The sequence below is a fragment of the Pomacea canaliculata genome, linkage group LG4, assembly GCF_003073045.1.
Source record: "Pomacea canaliculata isolate SZHN2017 linkage group LG4, ASM307304v1, whole genome shotgun sequence".
Taxonomy (NCBI): domain Eukaryota; kingdom Metazoa; phylum Mollusca; class Gastropoda; order Architaenioglossa; family Ampullariidae; genus Pomacea; species Pomacea canaliculata.
Genome location: NC_037593.1, coordinates 24,982,697 through 25,002,717, shown reverse-complemented (window position 1 = coordinate 25,002,717; position 20,021 = coordinate 24,982,697). Strand labels below are relative to the sequence as shown.

The window sequence follows — 20,021 nt, the reverse complement described above, 5'->3', positions numbered from 1 at the left end:
TTCATCTCCTGACTTCACACCACGTGGCGCGAACCTGCAGTGCTGTCCACGCAAACTTGCATCCAGACCCGTCGATGTGCCGATGAAAAGTTTCAAAGGCGGGCGATGCTTCAGCCAGACTTAAAGGGGCTGTAAATATTGTGATGCGGCGAAAAATGCCTTATATACATGATTTCAGTTCAATTGAGCAACATTTATTAATTAATTCATACTTTTCTTCGAGTGTGTTCATGTAGATGTCAGTTGTGCCGTTGCCAGTTATCATAACTTTGCTGTGTTAGTCTCAAGCAAGATATTCTCCTAGATATTGAACAGCACCTGTGATGAGATAACCCTTGATAAGTCTTCTGTACTGAGAAAGTGAGTTCTTGGTTATTCGTTGAGATGCTGTATAGCGCTTTGATGACTTGGACGAGGCCTCCTTCAATGCTGAATGTCCGCATCACATGCCAAAACCCCGCTTGCAAGACTCTGTCGAAAGCCTTTTCAAAGTCTATGAAGTTTTGAAAGAGATCCCGCTGGTGCTGAAGATGCTTCTCTATCAGGATCTGACAGTTAAAGATCTTCTCACCTCTTCTTCTACCTGGTCTGAAGCTAATCTGTTCTTCTGCTAGCAGTACCTTCGCAATGGTGCATATGCGGTTCTGTATCACTTTCAGCATGATTTTGCTTGGGTGGCTGATAAGGCTTATAGTTCTGTAGTTCTGGAACTGTTTCTGTGTCCCTTTTTTGGGGAGGGGTACGACTAGGGAATGCGTCCATTCCTTTGGCCTTTTTTTAGTTCCCAGACTCTTTGGCTCAGGGCAGTGAGGGCCTTTGTAGTTTCTTCCTCACCCTGCCAGACGACTTTTCTCCCTTCAGACTCCGTACACATCTTTCGACCTCTTCCCGTAGGACTGGTAGGTCTGCAGGTCCTAGTCTTGTTTATTTTGAAGGATGCTGGTGTCAGTCTTCAGATGAAAGTTGTACAGGTCTTTGCAATATTCAGTCCATCGGGTGAGTACAGTAGCACTTTCTGTGAGAAGGTGGTCATTGCTTTCTTCGCCCTCCTTGGTCACAGAGATCTGTGATATTGTCCGTCACCCAGGGTTGTTGCTTCTTCCTTTGACCCCCTAGAAAGTCCTAGGCTGTTGAAAGTAGCACCTCTTTGATGTTTCCAGTAAGGATGTCTACATCACATAGGACAAAAGTTTAAGCGTGTTTCTTTAATTGCTTGCTTTCTCCGTTATGCATTCTTTCACCAGATCACCATTCTTTTCGCTTTCTCTTCTTTCTAGCTTTCACCGTTAGTCTTCCTCGATCAAAGCCTTTTCACAAGACTAGACCAATTGATCTTTCGGCAAGTTGTGTAGCTTCAAACAAACGAGAGTGTAGTCTTAGCTTACCACACAGTTCTGTTGTCAATCGGGAGTCAGACAATCTCTTTAGTCGTTGCAGCTTTTTGTCTGCTTGCTACTCCCATGAAAGACTTTACAGTGTCATGTAACGCAGGGAGTTTCATAAAAAAAAATTGCTGACTTTTTTCTCATTAAAAAATTATATCTTCATGTAACTTTTGGATTTTTTATTTTTGCACTTGTAAACTCTGAAATTATATCACTATTTGCAAAATCCTTAAGTTTAAATTTGAATTAGTCCATTGAAATAACTCCTTCGATGTCCTTCAGGTTGGTGGTCTTGCCTCTAGCACTGCAATTTTTAAATGATGGTATGGATATCTGTGTTCGTGTACGTGTGTTGAAAAGCATTGTAAGAACAATTATCAGGTGATGTCAGATGCAATGATCGAGTGACAGTTTCAGCTTTGTCTCAAGGAAAAAATATAATGTGGGATAAAAATTTACTGTGTAGTCACCTTTAAGAATTTTCTAAAAATGACCCCCACCTTCCTTCCTCCAAACGAAACAGTCGACGATTTTTTTTTTTTTTTAAGGATGCAAAAGTAACTCCAGCTTTTCAAAGGAAAAACATTCATAAATCATGACCTCCCTTTATGGTTCCATGTTCTACCTGCTCCCCTTCCCAACATACATAGGGCATTTTAGTTGGGAAAGGAGGTCAGGAGACTTTCAACTGCTAGAACAAGCAGTTTGTCTTTCCTTTTCCATTGCTTAGCATGTTCTCCTTAATGTCTCAATTAATAAATAATTGCCTCAGTTTTGGCATCCTTCTTTTTGAAAACCCTGACGCTGTCTTCCAAACCACATTTGAGAATATTGTGGGCTTACTGATGCAACATATTAGCTGTTTATCCTTTTGGTCACACTCCCAAACTGCTCTGAAAGTCACTCCCAGGTCTTAAATAGTGTACCCAACTGTTAATACTATGGTAAAATAAAAACACATATGTTAACAAAGAAACATTTATCAATTGTTCAACACAAAATAAAGCCATACAAACAAGGCTATTCTGAAACATTTAATAAGGAATTTTTACAAAATGACAACAAAATGCACTTTAATATCATCCATTAAGTATACTTTTTCCATTGCTAGACGCCACATGACTAAAACTGCTCAAACACCAGGATATTGCGTTCTTTGCATTATAAGAAAAGTCTTCCTAACACTTGTAACATGTAACAGACTGGCCAGTCATTAACTTGTCACAAAATTCAAAGGGGTTTTATTTAGTCTTTATCAGGGAATGCACTCATGGAATGACCTTAATTCTAACTTCACATTAATGCCCACAGCCAGTAAGATAGCTTAGTTCACATATTTATTAACCATAGCATTAACACTAGCAGAAAGCTTATTTTGTGTTGCTGGAGAAAATAAAGTCTTGACCCTTTCCAAAATATCAGATTTTCATGTTTATTTAAAGACTTGAATAGAACAGACATGTTTGCTCAGATTTGGAAGAAATAAATACATTGTTATAAATAAAATTCAATCACTTGAAAAGAACTTTGCACTTAGCACAAAAAAACAGAAACAGTTTAACTTTGAAAATTCTACTGTCTTTTGGAAACTTGAAATCTACATTTTTAAAAATGGTATTTCATCAACAATATGCAGGTTTCAGAAATTACTAAACCTTTCATCATGATGTCAGCAAATAATGCTGCAGCAGTTCATGGTTTTAGCTGAACCTCATCCAGAATGATGCGTGAAGCAAAGGCTATGATGAAGCCCAAGACCACTGTCATTATGGCATTGTAAGTAAGAGCAAAGCTGAACACCTGGACAAACAATAATTGCCAATATGACAGATGCTACACTTGTATTATTTTCAGAACTCTAGCTTCTGTATTCATTTAACCTCTGTGAAACTCTGTGAAAATCATGCCAAGAGGTCATTGCTTAAAGACAAGAGCCAGGAATCATCTTGATATCAGTAACTTTTAAAAAATGCAACAGAAAAGCTAATTTCACATAAATAGCTAAGAGCAAAACTGTACCTTGAGTTGCAGTGGTTGTTGAATAAAGAATAATATCACATCGAGCCGTTCCCTCAATGGACAAATATTCTGGAACAAAAAAAAAAAACCACCTTAAACGTGGTCCAAAGTGCTGATAACTGAAAAAAGTAGACAAAAATTTAGAGTTCTGAAGGAATAAAAAAAATCTTATTTTATTGATATACTGATATTATCAAAACCATCCACCAAAACCCCACAAATCAAGCCTTCACTGAAAATTTTAAAAATTCATTCTGAACACAACTGCTCTATTGTAAATGTTTTATTGTCACCAGACACAAAAATGTAAAAGAAGTCTTTACAAAATTTTCAGATCTCTCCCACTTCCCCTTCATCAAGACATACTATAGCTGAAAACTAACCACTGGCAAACGTTGTCCTTCAGCATTGACTTCAGCATAGGCAGAGGACACCAGCAGCAGTAAGAACAACGGCACCATAAACTCAACAATGCCAAGAAGTGAAGCGTTATGTTTTGTCCAGTAGATGATGAAGCAGCTATCCCAAATCACTACAAATGCAATCCAGCTTGCTAGCCATCTTTGAAGGTATCGAGATGTTACACATAACCGGCGCTGTAATTTGACATTAAGAACGATAAATGGATCATAGAAATAAGAAGTATACAACTAACTAAAGAAGTACTCATTTAGCAAGCATACAACTAACAAAATCTAATACATCAATATAAAAATATCTACAAGCAATACTAAGTACTTAAATTTTGCTAAATGGGAGATATACACAAAACCATGGAGCCAAATGTAAAATATATGTCACAGAAGCTCTACAATTTTTCACACCTCTCACATCTAAACCTACTGATTTTACCATAAAACCAGAAGAAATTGAGAGAAAAAAGGCAAAAATCAACCAGATAATTTGTATATGTTCACATAAATTAATGTAGAAGAACACAATTTGTACTCAGAACACTATATACACAGTGTACCATAAAAAATGGGTGACACTTCACCATGAACCAAGATGTGGTCACTTACCACAAATTTCCAGTGGGAATACAAAAGATCCTCATTAGACAAAACCACATTATGAGGCTTATTGTGCAGAGAAGCTTGTGATGCTTGTGAAATCTGAAAAGAAAGATTAATCATATAGAACAGATGACTTGAAATACATTGCTTGTGCCAGTGCTAAACATACAGAAAATCTGAAAGAATCTAATAAAGGCTATAATAAGCTATAGCACAAAGTGATCGAAAACATGACTACTCATGTTTTTCTTGTGATTTCATAGTTGCAAAAAAAAATCTGACACATTTTTGCCCATATTAAAATGAAATGGCATGAATTAATTTTCATCTGATTTAACAAGTAAGACAGTTGAGAGTTAAGATCAAAAAGAATTTTTTTTAAGTGAAAAAAGCAACCATCCTTGACATACAGCATGAAGACAGACTTGCAGGTTGGAACATGTAGCTCTATGCATAATCTCACAGTGATTCAGATTTAACACAAACGACTTAGTCCCTCACTTCTTAACTCTTTCACGAATTAGTGTATAAATATGTGTGGCACCTACAGCAACTAAACACTGCAGCTGCACATGTGTATGCACCATATTCAATCAATTTTACTTCAAAACAGTGTAAGTAAAAAGGGATGAAATCTGGTAATTTAACTTCGTCGGGGATTTTATTTTTTAATGGAGCTACCTCCCTTAACACAGAAACATAAAGACACTGATTCAAGATGTGAGTTTTTACAGATGTATCTTTCTTTTCAGAAATAATGCTAACACAAAGACACAGGTCACAACAGCTAACTTCTTTAGTTAGCCATGGTAGAGACCCATGCATTAAATAATCTGTTCACTATGCTATCTTCATTTCCTCATTTTTCACCTCAAAATAGGTTACCTTTTCCCAGTCATTATCAAAAGGCTCTTCACTCAATGGCTCCACTCCTGAAGTGATGCCAGCTCTGACAGATGGTATTGTTGGTTCACAATCCTCATTAGCACTATTTTCTTTGCCATCATCTATTCCCACAGCATCAATGTTGATTGAAAAACTGTTAAAATGGTGGAGCCTAGGGGTTTGCTGCAGTGGAAATGATAGACGTCTATTGCTTTGACCTTGGATAGAATGCAGGAAGACACCTTGCGATGTTACATGCTGCTGGTTAGTTTCCATCTCCAAAGCACCGTCTTCATCATCCTCCCAAATGAACCAAGAGCCTGAAACTACCATACAGAATGTCAGCTGTTACTTTGATGAGAGAAGTCTCAGTACTATAAAAATGAAAATATGCCAAATGGGTGGCAAGCATGAGATGGTGAGCTTGTAAATAATTCCAGAGTTGTGTCACTTACTCATTTACTTCAAACAGGAAAGACAAGATGGAGACTGAGTGGTAGTTGTGTAACATATTGACATCAAATGTGGGTTTCTCGAGAATTGTCTTCACCAAAGCATTTTTAAACAAAAATGGAAAAAGGTGGGTGGTCACTGGGTCTAACTGACAAGTTGTTGACTGTCTTTAAATTAGCTTCAGATTGGTTGAAATTCAATGAGAAAACAACTAGGAGAAATACCATGAGAGATATGAAAATGGAAGCTCTCACTCATAGCCCTGCATCATTTGTATGCCACCCTCCTACGAAGCACGACATAGTAATAAAAGCATACCTTCTAATTTATTTTCACTTTGATCATCCACATTCTTTTGCAAGCTGAACTGCTGGACACAGATTGATTCATATGTCTGAGCATCAATGGTGAGTTCTCGCATAAATCTGCGGATAGCTGGAACAGAACAGAGTCCTTAAATAGCAACCAATGGATTTCTGAAATCATCTTTATTTAATAAAAAGTGAAAGTGTTTTCGCACATTTATGTGAGTATTTTAAAAAGTTGAAGTATATTTCTGAAAGTGAATGTGACCAGTGGGTGAGAATTACAGATGTACAGCTGTGTTGTGTTTTAGAATTGCAAATAAATTATCATTTATCATCTTCCTTCAACTCACCAATAGTGTGTGTCCTACAGACTGAAAAAAGGATATAAGCAACAATACAGTTCCAGATTAGGGTCAGTGCAGTGCAAAGTACTCTTCCAATGAGAAACACCCTGCAGACAAGTATGTCAGTCTGTACCATTTCACAGGAGTTGTCAGAAAACATAGCCACTGCCTCATAGCAGTTGCCTCCTGTGACAAGCAGCCCCAACAGGAATGTAAGCCACGAGGTTCGAACTTTCAAAAATGTCTTGGAATGGACACGCACACATTCTGCAAAGTTTTTGTTGGAGAAAAGGCGGCCAGCAAGCTTGTGGGCATACACACCCATGCAAGCCCAAATGAAGCCTATCACTACCTGCAGAGTCCCAATGACGACGGTCGTTTTAGAGTGCCGACTGCTGATGTCGCAAACTGTGTACCATGCCCCTGGTATGGCATATGCCAATGCAGCTGTTACTGTGAACACATGTAAGAAGGTGGCAATGTATGGTTTATCATTAGCACTCAGCTTTATTCCAAGAGACTTTCCCAAAATATACCACACTGCTGCTGGTAGGCGAGAATGGAGACGAACATTGTGACTACGGAGCTCCTCTGTTGATGAGGTAAGAATGTCCTGCATGTTGGGTGCACAATAATTAGATTCTAGAAACCGACTGGCAGAGGGCATTGTAGGATGGTGCCTGAGCCTATTACGTGACAACCTGCAAATGCAATAAACACAGTTTTAGCTGATATGAATGAAGAAAGCATATAGTAATTTTATAACACAAAGCTTTACAAAATATTTTTTAAAAAACCTTCAAGTCATCCAATGTAACACAATTCACAATATCTGAAATCCTTCCCTGTTAAAATACAATACACACATAACATATTCTAAGCTGTACCAGAAACTACAAGGGAAAACTCGAGTGCAAAGTTCTGATATTATTGGTGACCCTCAGATGACATTTTCAAAAACTGAAGAACATTAAAAGCCTCCCGTGTGGAAACTTGTATCCACAAGGAGAAGACAAATGGTAAATCTCCCATACAATCTGTGTGTGTGTGTAAATGTGCAATGACACAAAATTCCTAGAAAAGTTTATCAGGAAGCAACAATTTATACAACTGGTTCATAGTAATAAAAAAAACATCTACAAGAAGCTGATTGCCTGATATTCAGATAATGTGAATGCAAGTCTCTTTCAAATAATGTAATACAACCACCTGGAGCAGAATATAGGTTTCTGATCTCATCTTGTGCGCAACAGTCCTTCTAAACTATAGAAAAAGTACTTTCTAAAAAAAAAGAGACAGGCATACAGTCAAAAAAAAAAAAGGACAGAAGAAATACACTTTCTGTTCTACCACTACTGTACTTGTATCACATGCTCCCTCTGGTTAAAAATGTTACCACTGAACCAAAGGTAGTTTCCTGTTGAACTACTCATAAATGGTACAGATAAAGTAATTTACTTCCTTATTTCAAAAATGTGCCTTGAGTCAGCATATGCATAACATCTCAGCAGTAAAATGTGAAAAGATTTGAGCCTGCTTCAGAAAATTGTAAAGTCAAATGGGGTGAGTAATTTGCACGGAAAGAAACCTTCTGAGGAGTATTTATTAGAAAGAAACAGTTTATCTTTAATAAATTGAGAAAATGTACAAAGCATACCAAAACCATGCAGGTGAAGTGAAGACTTCTAGAATAACCAAATGTTAAATGGAACTTTGGTCTGATTGTCTATACAAAACATGCTAACTTGCAAACAGGCCCTTGTTCATTCACACACCTTTGTTCTCCAAACCTCACTGTCTCGCTCTTGAGCGAAAGTGAAAAAAGTGAATTCCTTCTTATACTCATAGTCATTAGAAACCCATTATAGTAGGACATTGCAAGGAAAGATGACCAAATGATTTTCTTGGAGGAGGGTATAGAAGCTTAGAAATGGGAGGTGTGGTGAAAATATCTAAAAGTATAGATTTTTTGCCAATAAGTATTTTTCTGGGGTTTTTTTTTTTTTTTTTACTTCTCTTAATAAATCAAATTTTGGTGAAATTAGTGAATAAAACTTAACAACGAAACTAAAAACAATTAAGTAATCTAAATTTCTTGAAGAGCACCCTTTGAAAGCAATACAACGCATATATAACATGAAGATGTGTACATAAACCGTTTGCAGCATAATTATTAATGAAATAAATTATTGTCATACCGCGGAGACTCATCGCATGAAATTCGTGTCTGCGTGTCTCGATGTCTCCTCCATCCTTTGGGCGAGTCAGAAATCTCATCTACTGGCATTCTGTTGACCACTTCTGATGGAGAGTCGCATGATGATAACAGTTTTGCATTGTCTGTGTCTTCAGCATAGGCATTCAAAGCCATTTCTTCCAATTTATCAGAATCGTTCCATTTCCTGAAAGCGTCTGGCAGTGTTTTCGCACTGATGACTCGCACGCCAAGAGTAGTCTCTCTTTTTATACACAAGTGGCTGGCAAAGGGTTATTGAGATCGAGTTCGTGGATAGAGTCATTGTTTTTGTTGTGGCATGGCAAAGGTCCATCCAAAAATAAAAATAAATCACGTGGTGAGAAGTACAAACAAGAATGAGAAAGAGCTGTGCATATGGATGACTGGATAAACAAAATGTCAAATGCCTGTTCCTAGATATATATATTGTGTATAGAACCATTTTCGTTTTATGTCCTTATATGTACACGTACACTCTTTCTTTGTTCTGTATTAAATTATATTCTGTCTTACACAAGGAAAACATTTTGAACTTCTACGTTGAACTGGTGATTCTTGATAGAAAGTATATTTTTGACATATGTGTTTAATGCGTGCGTTCTTTTTTTAAACAAAAGTTATGCCTTTACAGCACGTACGTTATACATTCGGGGTTAATACTGAATAAGGTGTTCAAGAAAGTGAGGTTTTAGTGATGTAATTAACAGTTATTGCAGCACTTTGTGATGCGCAGCGGCTATGCCTGCAGTGATATGCACATGTTGTATTTGTATATATTTATATAAGCTTCATTTCTCAAGTCTACATTTTTCAGAAGTGACGTACGTGAAATACATCCCCTCATCGTATGGAGTTATGTGTCCGTCTATTATTAAAAAAAAATCACATTTCATTTTCTACAAGTTTTAAAATAATAAGCCGTTTTGTGGATTTTAATAATAATAAATGTAGGGATAAGGTCAACGCGGGAGCGGGAAATCGGTTCACAGTTACTGCCGAGTCCGTTAATTCGATCTGTCCTCTCTGGTCAAGTTTCACATCAGTTGATATAACCTCATTGAAGGAATCAGCAGACACTTATCTTTAATTTGATGTAATATTTTAATGTCTATATACTTCTGATACATTTACTCGTTGTAGAGGAAAGTAACTGTCTCGAAATGTACGCGTAGTCCTACGACTGTCCCTCTCGAGCCATCGTCAGTTGTTACTGTTTTGCCGGAAGTTATTTTACCACATGACTGGGCGGACCGATAATGGCGATGATGTAAAGAATCCGTAGAGGACAGAGTCATTGAGGTTGCAACTGCTTTTTGCTCATTCCTGAATTTAGCTTTCCCTTAAGGTAAATATCATCCAAATTATTTTCGTATTTTAAGCTTAGAAGTTTTTATAGGATAATAAAAGCGCAAGGAATGCGTCGAGAGTTTCGATGATCGGGATGCAGACTGCTGGCTAGCAGACGATTTTTGTAGACAGTCGCTATACGTCAACTTTTCTCATACAATTATTTTAGATCTTTATCTTAACAAATTATAAACCAACTTTTTAAATTTCATGACAATGTTGATAGATATTGATTGAATGAGAATTACAATAAGATACACACTTAAATCAGCATCATTATTAATATGCACCATTAATCGATTAGAGCATAAAAGTCACCAGAAAGTAAAGCCAAGCCCTCTCCTTTTGTAGTCCTTGCCTTCCCTGATAAATCAGACACATCTACATATACTCATTCCAGCTAGGTTGGAAGAAAGAGATTTTAACGACATATCGAGCCTCAAATAGCAGTTATCTGCTTCAAAATCAAGTGAATTACCTTTTGGCATCGTAGCCTCCCCTGTTTTACTTACTGATACACTAAAGTGAGCTATTCTGCAGATTCATTGATGCCTGTACTATTTTGATCCACTCCCCAATTTTGCTGATACATGTGACAATCTGAATCACTCCCCAAACAATTTCTAGGTCATATTTTTGGGATAATAAAATCTGTTCCTTCATAACAGAACATTCAAAATAGTATTTATTACTCATTATGTTAGATGTGCAATGTCAGTTGCAAACGTTTGCATAAGAGGGAAGAGTGTGTGAGAGAGAGGAAGTGAGTGCGAAAGGAGATGGGAAAGGAAGAGACTTGAAATATCAGTTGAAATTCAAGAGAAATACAGCATAACGCACTTTTTTCCAAAAACTGAAGCATCAAAACTTGCCTTCCTAAAACTGTATAATTAATAAATAATTAATATCAATGTGCATTATCATTTGCTTTTTTGCAAATGAGCTTCATGACTTGATCTCTAGTGAAGAAGTGCGTGATATTACTGGAATACTTATAAATATGTAAATATAAATTTTGCATGATATTGGAACAATGTTTATGTGAGTAAAACAACAAATGAATGAAAACAACAACATAGTATCTCTCCAAAATTTCTGTTAACGTATAAGATTTAGTGGCAGCTGTGTATTTTTGTTTCACTAGTTTCAAATCATACTTGATCTGATTTGTCAGGAGTTCATATTTTTTATTTTATTTTTTTGTGCTGAATATGTTTCACTACCTCGATTATATTATCACCAATGATAAGTAAAAACAAGGTCATATTCTGTCTTTAGGCAGCACTCATTATACTGGCAATCATTGACATTTGCTTAAGCATTTATCTTCAGGTATAATTTCAATAAGCATAATAAGTTGTGATATAAAAAAGCAGACCCATCTTTAACACTAGATAAATATCCCAGCGATAAATATATATTATTGATCATGATGATTAGCTTACATTTTATTGATGCTTTTATGGACGACCTTTGATAACACTAAAATCCGTGGTTCTCAAATGGTGGGGCGCGCCCCCCAAGACGTGCTTACAAGGGGGGCACGAAGGTGGTCATTTTTTAAAAGTTTCTTATACTGGTATTAGTGAAATTAGCTTATATTGCTGGCTAAGTGGGGCGCGTGGACCTACCTTTGTTCGTCAGGGGGCATCACAAGTATAAGGTTGAGAACTGCTGACTAAAATGGTCATCACCAGCTTATTTGGAATGCAGTCCAGTTGCACAGCCTTTGAGTGCACTGTCCGAAAAACAACAACAGCCATAACCCATAAACTTATTAACACAAAACTATGCTGGTTGTCATTGAAGCATTGCCTGGAGAAAAAGTTTAATAAAATATGAACACAGCTTTATGTACTTTAGAACCTCTAAGCTATATATATTGAACAAATATTTGTCTGGAATACTATCTTACCCACTTCTTTTCCCCAGACTGTTAACTTGATTCTTCCTTTGTGCAAATCCTTTTACAGTATAAGCACTGCCTTCCCAGGCACAGTGATATGGAGAAGGAGGAGGAAAAGGATGCAATCTCCATCATCAAGGCTGACCAAGAATTTGAGTCACCAGAGGAAGAGCTGCTGTACTATGCAAGAAATGGTCTGACATCTCACATAGACAGTTTGATTCAGCAGTGTAGTCAAGATGGGATTAAGCTGAATATCAACTGTAAGGGTAAGGGATGTTAGAAGGAAATAGATATTGAGGTACAATGTAGATTAGAAAGGTTCAGAACCAATGGCACCCTCCAAACTAAGTTCTTTATCTTCACACAGTATTGAAATAGAGTAGTCACAGGTTTCATAGGTAAGTTTTACTGGTTAAGTTGTTGCGTGGTTTACCTCTGTAGTTCTTGCAATGCTTTGGCAGGGGCTGCCTGATACATGTACCAGCATAAATCTAAGCTGAGTGTATGTAGTGTATTCACAACATTGCTTTAATAAATAATCACAAGTCTGTCTTCACTTATTATTTTGGATTTATCTAAATTAGTTCAATAAAAAATATGTGCACCACTCACTAACAGAAGTTGTCTTCATGATTTGTGCAGCAGAATAAATTTAAAAAATACCCTTTCTTGTTATTTCCTCAAGTTATTTGCAAGTGATTCTGAAAGGGCTTTTTGTTAGCTATCTGTACTAGCAGGTTTTGCATATCAGATAAGAGAGCTTAGCATGCATTAATAAATTTTAACTCCTCAAGGTAGCAGGGGACAATTAAGTATCAGCCACAGGCAAATATGCTGAGTAGGAAGTTTCTGAGGTGACACTGTAGCACTTGTCTAGACAAGCAGAAAAAAAAGAGCAAAATGCCTGGTAAGCTTTTGTCCGTACAGTGATCTATGACTGCAAGCCAGGATATGATGTCATATATGCTAGTGATAAAAAGTATTGGTATTATAGCATGAAGTTTATTGTGCCATGGAAACTGAACAGTCAAGATATAAAAGACAAACTTTCGATTAGGGTACGTATTTAATGTGCTCTATTTGATGTTTTCTATTTGTTGTACAGGATTTATTTTAACTGTTGGTCAGCAATGTGTATTATGAGAGAGACTGAGAGGTAGAGATGAGCCTGATATTGATGTAAAAGCAAACTTTAGATGTATTTTTTTAATTTCATTTCATCTAGTTTTTGCTACAGAATGTATTACATGCAAATGACATGAGCATCAAACCCCACAAGTTAATAAAGATATGTTTTCAGAATGTTGCTATAAGGTACAAAGGTGATTTACAAGATTGTTAGCTGCAGCAGTCATGGCAAAATGTAATAGTAGTAGTGTGGGCAAACACAGTATTTTCTTCTGACTTTTAGTAGATGTTAGGGGGCTAGTAAATAGCCTGAATGACGTAACTCAATTTATTTAAAAAAAACTCATTTTCACAAGATCATATTGACAGGAAAGAAGAAATCTAATCGTGGCTGGACTCCATTGCACCTGGCTGCATACTTTGGCCATATCAATACTGTCAAGGTACTTTTGGAGGTAAGACAAGAACTGGAGTAAAGAAAGTAGGATGACAGATATATAAAAACATTAACATGACTTAGAACATGGACAAAAACTACTACATGACTATAATAACGTGATAACAGAAGGTATAGAAATATCACAAGAGTGAGATGAAAGGAAAATGTAAAATTTAATCTTCTTTATTATCAGTAATATATTATCATATTATATATATATTATCATAAATTTTAGCTGGATGGCATTTCTTCAATACACACTTAAGCTTCCCAACAAACAAGATACGGAGACCATCACCATACTAATTAGCGTAGTCAGACATTAATGTACATGTATAACTTGCTTTAATGTTTGTGTATTCATGAAGATGCTGCTCTAAATCAGTGTGTTTACATGATATGTGTAAAATGGCTAGAATCTGGTTGATACTGGAGAAAGATGATCCATAAATGCACTAATTATTTTCATTATTATTAATTACATATGTGCAATGGTTGTGGAGAGAAGGCAAATATGTATTTAATTGATATCTTTTTGTTTTATATACATATATTTCTGTTCTTGATCTGTTTTGTTTGTCAGCAAGGTGCTGAGGTCAACCTGGTCAATGTCTCAGGTGACACACCATTGCACCGAGCCTCCTATACTGGACGAGAGGTGGCTATGATGGACTTTTATTGAAATTGGTTGCTTTATTGTGAAACTTATTTACTGGTTAAATGTCTCAATGTCTCATAGTTATCAACAGGTATCTTAGTTTTAAGAGTTGTATCAAGAGTGCCTTGATATTATACATTCTAAATATAGTAGACTTTCATTTAACTGGCACCCACGGTGATTGGTTGATGTAAGAGAAAAGTAGTTTCTGGTTGATTGAGAGTTACTATTAAAAATAGGCCTGTCTAATACTACACCCCATATACCCAGTACCATACTATAAACTGTATTTACTTGATGAGTAATACTGAAGTATTCATAGAAAGAAAATAAGGACAACTAAGACCTAATTTAACTCAGTTTTCTAATAGAACCAGTTTTGTGAATGCAGTGTTCATATACAGCTTTAGTTAAATGGCAGTCAACAAACTTTTCAACTTCACAAACTTCACTAAAACATTTTTTAACGCCAAGTAACTTAGGAAAAAACACCCAATAGAGCTAGAGTTTACCAGGCAGACATCACATCAGGATCATCAGGATCTGATGATGTAGTTAGAATAGGATTAGAAGAAGTGGATGTGAATATGGATGGTTTACAATTTACATTTAAAGTATTATTTCTTCAGGTTTTTTTTTGGTTTTTTTTGCTGGATGCTTGAGAGAGAGAGAGATTTTATGTTTTCTGTGACTGAATGTGTCTGAATTTGTTTTCCTAATTTCTGTTCTCTTCTCTGTGTGTGCATCCTTAAGGACGTAGTGAGGACTTTGCTGGAATATGGGGCAGATGTTGCTGTTGTCAATGTAGAAGGTCACCAAGCAAAGGATGTGACACGCAGTGCACATGTTCAACAGATGCTCGAAGGTAAGCTATAAAAACGTGTTGAGCTACAAGTAAGGTAAAACTTAAAGGTAGTCCAGTGACCATTTGATCATCCAGGTGTGCAGTATTATTTTTCTCAGGACCAACTTTCTGTCCCTCACTGCATTTCTTGTCAGGTACCCATTTATCAGCTATGTCAACTAGGGGAAGTATATTACACCACCCAGGGTATTAAACTGATTGGTGGGTGTGCCTCTGGCCTCAGATGCTGGTGCTCTCACTACTTGGCTATCTGTTCTGTACAAGTTTTTAAATACCTGTGTATTCATATATGTTTGTTGGTTTCAGAAAAGTTATTTAGAACTGATACTTAACTTGTCATGAAGTAGTCCTTATCTTTACTAATGTAGGTTCATCATCTGTTGTGTCTTATTTTTTGTTGCTTACAGGGATTTATGTTTTGCATTGTTTCAAATTCATTAACTGGTTTATTGTTCAGAGTCATTTAATGGGGCTAAATATGTTCAAGTTCTAATCTTTGTGAGCAGCGGCAGCATCCCATGAAGCTCAGCAGTCCCAGAGTGAATTACTTGAGGCTGCCGCATCAGGGAACATGGAGAAGCTACACCTGATGGTGAGTAGAACACATCAGTGATGACAAAAGTTATGGGGTTTTGCAGAAATTAGTGGCTATCAACATTCAAGAACTTGTAATCAAAATTAATAATAAAACATGTTTCTAAGTTTTTAATAAAGTCTACAGTACATTTACTTGACTATGAAAGTAATGTTTTCTAAAATCTCTATCCTTACCATATCCATGTAGATTTTGTAATTAACAATTATGTTCCTATGTGCTTGAGTTAAAAAAAACTTCTTTCTTTAAATATGCTAATCCCAGTGTACAACTTCTACAAACTGGAGCCAAAAAATTTCATCCTCACTGTAAGATTAAATATTACAAGACTTGATTGATTTTTAAAGTACTTTTATTAAAGCATGAGCAACACCACAATATACAGTCAAGCAGTCATGTTTACTCTGTTTTACCAGTTCTTTCTCTTGAATTTGAACTTTATCACACTTCATGATTTGAATAATGAAATAATTATATATTTTTTATCCCACATTGATTTTCTTTAACCTAGACCATAGTGTCAGGTGTCTGACAAAGTTTAGCAATATCTTCTTGCAGTTTCCAACAAAATGTTGAGAATGTTAAGTTCCTACTTACTGTAGTTTAAAATTGAGCTGTTGATTGTTGTTGTTAGCTTTCTTGTCCTGGAGCACCAAGCTTAAGCACTGCAGATGAATTTGGCAACACAGCATTACATCTAGCGGCCTTGAGAGGCCACATGGAGGTTACTGTTTTTCTGCTGCAGAATGGGATGAACCCAACAGTGAAGAATTCTAAAGGTGTGAGAGAGAGAGGGAAAGAGAGCTTTCTATGCTTGCATGTGTGATGGTTGTGAACTTAACTCTCCTAGACTGCACTTTAATTGATAAACCATTTACATGCCATCTTAAATATGCAGCCATTTCATAAATATTCTTTGACACCAAAACAAGAATGAGAAATGTTTTCCATCAGATGCAAGAACATTCTTTGATATAAAAGGTCAGGATTAATAGCATATTTGTGGCTTTGGATGTGAATTTTATGAGCAGTGTTTATCATTTCTACCATCTGTGGCTGGGAACACCATCTGTTTTACTTCTCAGGTCAGACACCATGTGACTTAGCACTGTCACCGCAAATTAAACAAGTGCTGGGTGTCACGCCTATTAGGACTCTAAGACTACTTCCTGCACGATTTGAAGGTGCAATAAATAAGGTGAGAATTGGCTGGCTGATTTCCCCAGATTCATCTTCCTAATATCTTTCACCTTGACAGAAGTGAAAAAAAAAAGTGTTTCTGTCATGACCTGATAATTAAAAATTTTCTTACTGATGCTGATTCTTTTGTGCAGAAAAGCCGACTTGTGGGCCATCGGAGTCTGTGGGTAGTGCTGGAACGTGGCGTGCTGTCTTATTTTCAGAAACGCGGGGATGCTAGCACAGGAAGTCGAAGAAAAGGGATGAAGTATCTGGATGAAGCCCGCCTTATGGTAGTAGCATATATATTATCATTCACTGTCATTCCTAAATGAATAAAACAAGATTATCAGTTCTTCTCCTCTGTTTACTAAACCTGTAATTTCTCTCTCCTCTTCCTTCTCTCTTTCTCACTTCCTTCTTCTCTCTTTCTCTTTCAGACATCCTTAACCCTTTCTCTCTCTTTTCCAGTACATTTTATGGTGATCTTTGCATTCCTCATAAGGTGAGAATTGGCTGGCTGATTTCCCAGATCTCATCTTCCTAATAGCTTTCACCTTGCTTGCATTGTATGCTAGATTTTTTTTTCCTTTGAGAGTGTAAAGAAAGTTTTATTATTTGAACAGCATTTTAAAATCAGAGGGATTTACACTGCATAATACTTAATTAAATCCTTATCAAATATGTTGCAGGTTAAAGAGTCAAGTCCATTGGAAGTAAAAATATTTTTTTCTGATGGCATTGTGCACACACTGTCTCTTGACCCATCCCCAGATGCTGTGATTCTCCTTCAGGTCAGAAGAGTCCCATACACAGATTCATATTATTGCTAATAGCAGTTACAATAATTTATACTGATATTAATAACTTTTCCAGTAGGATAGCAGAAAGAATTATTTATTTATTTTTTAACATCAGTTACATAATGTCCGCTATAGATGTTAAATGACATTTACCTAGACTGGCACTATTAATCATCATGTTTTTCAAATTGTAATGCATATATTATTTATGTTTGGTGGGTGTGGAATGAATATTGTGTACGTTGCCCATTTGTGTAAATGGGTATGGTCATAAGATAATCTGGCATATCTTTTTACAGAAATGGTTAAATGCACTGACTGAGCATATAGCATTTAGTACTCACTACACCCATCAAGGTCTGCTCATGGATGAGGACCGCGAGGAAGTTGTTCCCCTTGGCACAATGAAGGACACGTTGCAAGTAGGCTATAACTTGCATTTTAATCCTAGTGTGAATTGGCCATCATGTGTATGATATTTGAGAAAGCATGTTAGTTGCTGCATCACAAAAAACAAAATTTATATAACAAAGGATTTATATATGTCTCCAAAGGGATATTATCACATTAGTTGGTATTTAGAGCTTTTGACCTTCGACAGTGAACATATATGAAACTTGCAGGGAATTAATTTTTTTATTATTTTATTTGGTGATCTATTCATTGATCATTGACCAGAAATCGAGAAAGGGCAATGATGCTCAAAGAAAATGAATATTTTACAGCATTATGTTTTACAGTCAATCTCATTAAAGATTTTTTTTTTGTATCATTGGCACTTGAGTTTTATCTCTTCTTGTTTGATCTTCAGGTTTTTTCCCCTCTCCTCTAAGATCTCCACTATGGCTCTTAAAACTGTTTTTTTTGTATTAGCAGATACTTAAAAACATGGACTAAGTACTCTGCTCTCTCCTGTAAGTTCTTGGAAGGTCTAATCTCATTGTTTGTTAAGGGATTGCAGATATCTCCTCACTGTAGGTCTAGATCTAGCCACCAGTAAATTAAAATAAATATACTCTGGAATAAAATTCATGAACCAAGAAAAAAAATCTGGGTCCATCCTGTTGATAAAAAGAGTGCTTCTGCAAAATTTACTTAGAATTAGACAGTGAGGACTTGCATAGTGCTAACAAACACCCACACATTACGACAGTTTTATTTATAGAGTTAAAAATCTTATAATATATAATAAAGACAGTAATTATTTCAGACAGCACAGGCACATCATCAGATTCTGGACAAACAAGTTCAGATGCTGCAGAACACTATGGAGCGACTTAGTCAGTATTTGGCATCCCAGGCAAGCAATAAAACCATCAATAGTCAGAGTGCAACATTGAGTGACCATCATCATGGTGAGTGCACTATTCAGATCATTCTCAGGAAGTAGCAACTAGTTTTGAGTGCCACTTTGCTCTCCTTATCTACAGTTTATCATATTCACTTTAACCCTTATTTTCAACCTGTGGTTATATTTACTCTTTTATAAAATGAAACAAATTATGGATTTATTTTTAAGATAGATTGTGAATAGTAAGCAAATCATGTTTGGAGATTATTATTGACTTCCAGAATTCCTACGAAGCATCCAAGTGCAGGGCAAGGAACTTCTGAAATCATCACGAGACATGTGTTCAGCTCTTTCTCATGCCATGACAATATTCAGTCAGCAAGAGGAGGTAATGCTTCTCACTCTAAGCTATCTGCATTCTTCTAGTACCTTATCATTCTTTCTTTATCACCTTCATACTTGTTCCTTGTTTTCTTTTATGAGCAATTCCAATTTAAAATCCTTTGCCTTAAAATTCATTTCGAAACTTGTTTTCATGGCTTAATCTGTTTATAAGTGCTTATAAGTTTATAATTATGCATTTTAAAAAGAAGGCTCTAGTTTACACTCTGACTGGAATCTCTTTTTGTCTTTAAAAGAAAGTATGCTTCCTATTACCCTCACATCGCTGAAAAAAAAAATGCTCTTTTTCCGATGAACTTCCTTAAATCAGACCCTCTGTAACTCAATTTTTTTTTTTTTCACTAGTCCCTTGAAGCTTCAACTTATAGAAATTTGACTGTACAAACAGTCTCCTAGAACTGAACCTGTTCATAAGTTGTGGACATACTGTACTAGTGTACTTGCTTTTTTTCAGGTAAGACAGGTACAGCTGCAGGAACAAATAGAGAAATGTCGTGTGCTGCAGGAGTCGTTACATGCTTTGGCCTCTGAGCATCATGAGCTGGAGCGTTCCCTTCACAGGCGGCCTTCACTTCGATCTATAAGAACTCTGACTGACAAAGAAGAAGAATTTTATGACTGTGATGATGATACTTATGGTAATCTTACTTTCTAGATAACTATTCCTGAATATTTCTGTGATTATGTTAGGTCGGAGAGCTTAGCTTACTGTGCTGTTTACTGCCCCTCTTAGATCACCAGTAGTTCAGTTTTGTGATG

The 20,021-nt window shown here is 36.3% G+C and overlaps 2 protein-coding genes across 7 annotated transcripts in view; one reads left to right on the top strand and one right to left on the bottom strand.

Annotated features, from left to right (window-relative positions):
* Window positions 1-2,404: 2,404 nt before the first annotated feature.
* On the bottom strand, window positions 2,405-9,544 carry LOC112563020. Of its 2 annotated transcripts, none has more exons than XM_025236704.1 (8): window positions 8,609-9,544; window positions 6,417-7,111; window positions 6,077-6,193; window positions 5,306-5,631; window positions 4,427-4,519; window positions 3,788-4,000; window positions 3,405-3,473; window positions 2,405-3,185 (listed from the first exon to the last, which is right to left on the bottom strand). In XM_025236704.1, exons 1-8 carry the CDS (start codon window positions 8,779-8,781, stop codon window positions 3,078-3,080), a joined length of 1,794 nt encoding a protein of 597 aa, XP_025092489.1. In that variant the 5' UTR covers window positions 8,782-9,544; the 3' UTR covers window positions 2,405-3,077. The 2 variants fall into 2 exon arrangements, with proteins under 2 accessions (XP_025092489.1, XP_025092490.1); XM_025236705.1 differs by lacking the exon at window positions 8,609-9,544 and adding an exon at window positions 7,620-7,792.
* The window catches only part of LOC112563019 (oxysterol-binding protein-related protein 1-like), a 31,165-nt gene continuing 19,022 nt past the window's right edge, over window positions 7,879-20,021 (top strand). Inside the window, exons 1-14 of one of the 5 annotated variants that reach the window (XM_025236700.1) lie at window positions 7,879-7,973; window positions 11,967-12,168; window positions 13,400-13,485; window positions 14,053-14,127; window positions 14,881-14,992; window positions 15,499-15,584; window positions 16,222-16,366; window positions 16,673-16,785; window positions 16,922-17,059; window positions 17,459-17,560; window positions 17,869-17,991; window positions 18,780-18,924; window positions 19,142-19,248; window positions 19,717-19,900. In XM_025236700.1, the coding sequence (XP_025092485.1) occupies window positions 11,997-12,168; window positions 13,400-13,485; window positions 14,053-14,127; window positions 14,881-14,992; window positions 15,499-15,584; window positions 16,222-16,366; window positions 16,673-16,785; window positions 16,922-17,059; window positions 17,459-17,560; window positions 17,869-17,991; window positions 18,780-18,924; window positions 19,142-19,248; window positions 19,717-19,900 (1,588 nt within the window). In that variant the 5' untranslated portion in view covers window positions 7,879-7,973; window positions 11,967-11,996. Of the gene's footprint in view, window positions 7,974-9,693; window positions 9,992-11,966; window positions 12,169-13,399; window positions 13,486-14,052; window positions 14,128-14,880; window positions 14,993-15,498; window positions 15,585-16,221; window positions 16,367-16,672; window positions 16,786-16,921; window positions 17,060-17,458; window positions 17,561-17,868; window positions 17,992-18,779; window positions 18,925-19,141; window positions 19,249-19,716; window positions 19,901-20,021 lie in introns of those variants that run through there. The other 4 variants (XM_025236698.1, XM_025236702.1, XM_025236703.1 and 1 more) reach the window with 4 other exon arrangements.

Bases quoted from the DNA above. Each gene is read 5' to 3' on its own strand.
- LOC112563020 (XM_025236704.1), bottom strand. From the start codon at position 8,781: ATGGCTTTGAATGCCTATGCTGAAGACACAGACAATGCAAAACTGTTA. The intron at 7,112-8,608 runs GTATGACAATAA...TTGCATTTGCAG, and splicing joins TCATGCGATGAGTCTCCGCG to GTTGTCACGTAATAGGCTCA. The intron at 4,001-4,426 runs GTAAGTGACCAC...GTCAAATTACAG, and splicing joins ATTCCCACTGGAAATTTGTG to CGCCGGTTATGTGTAACATC.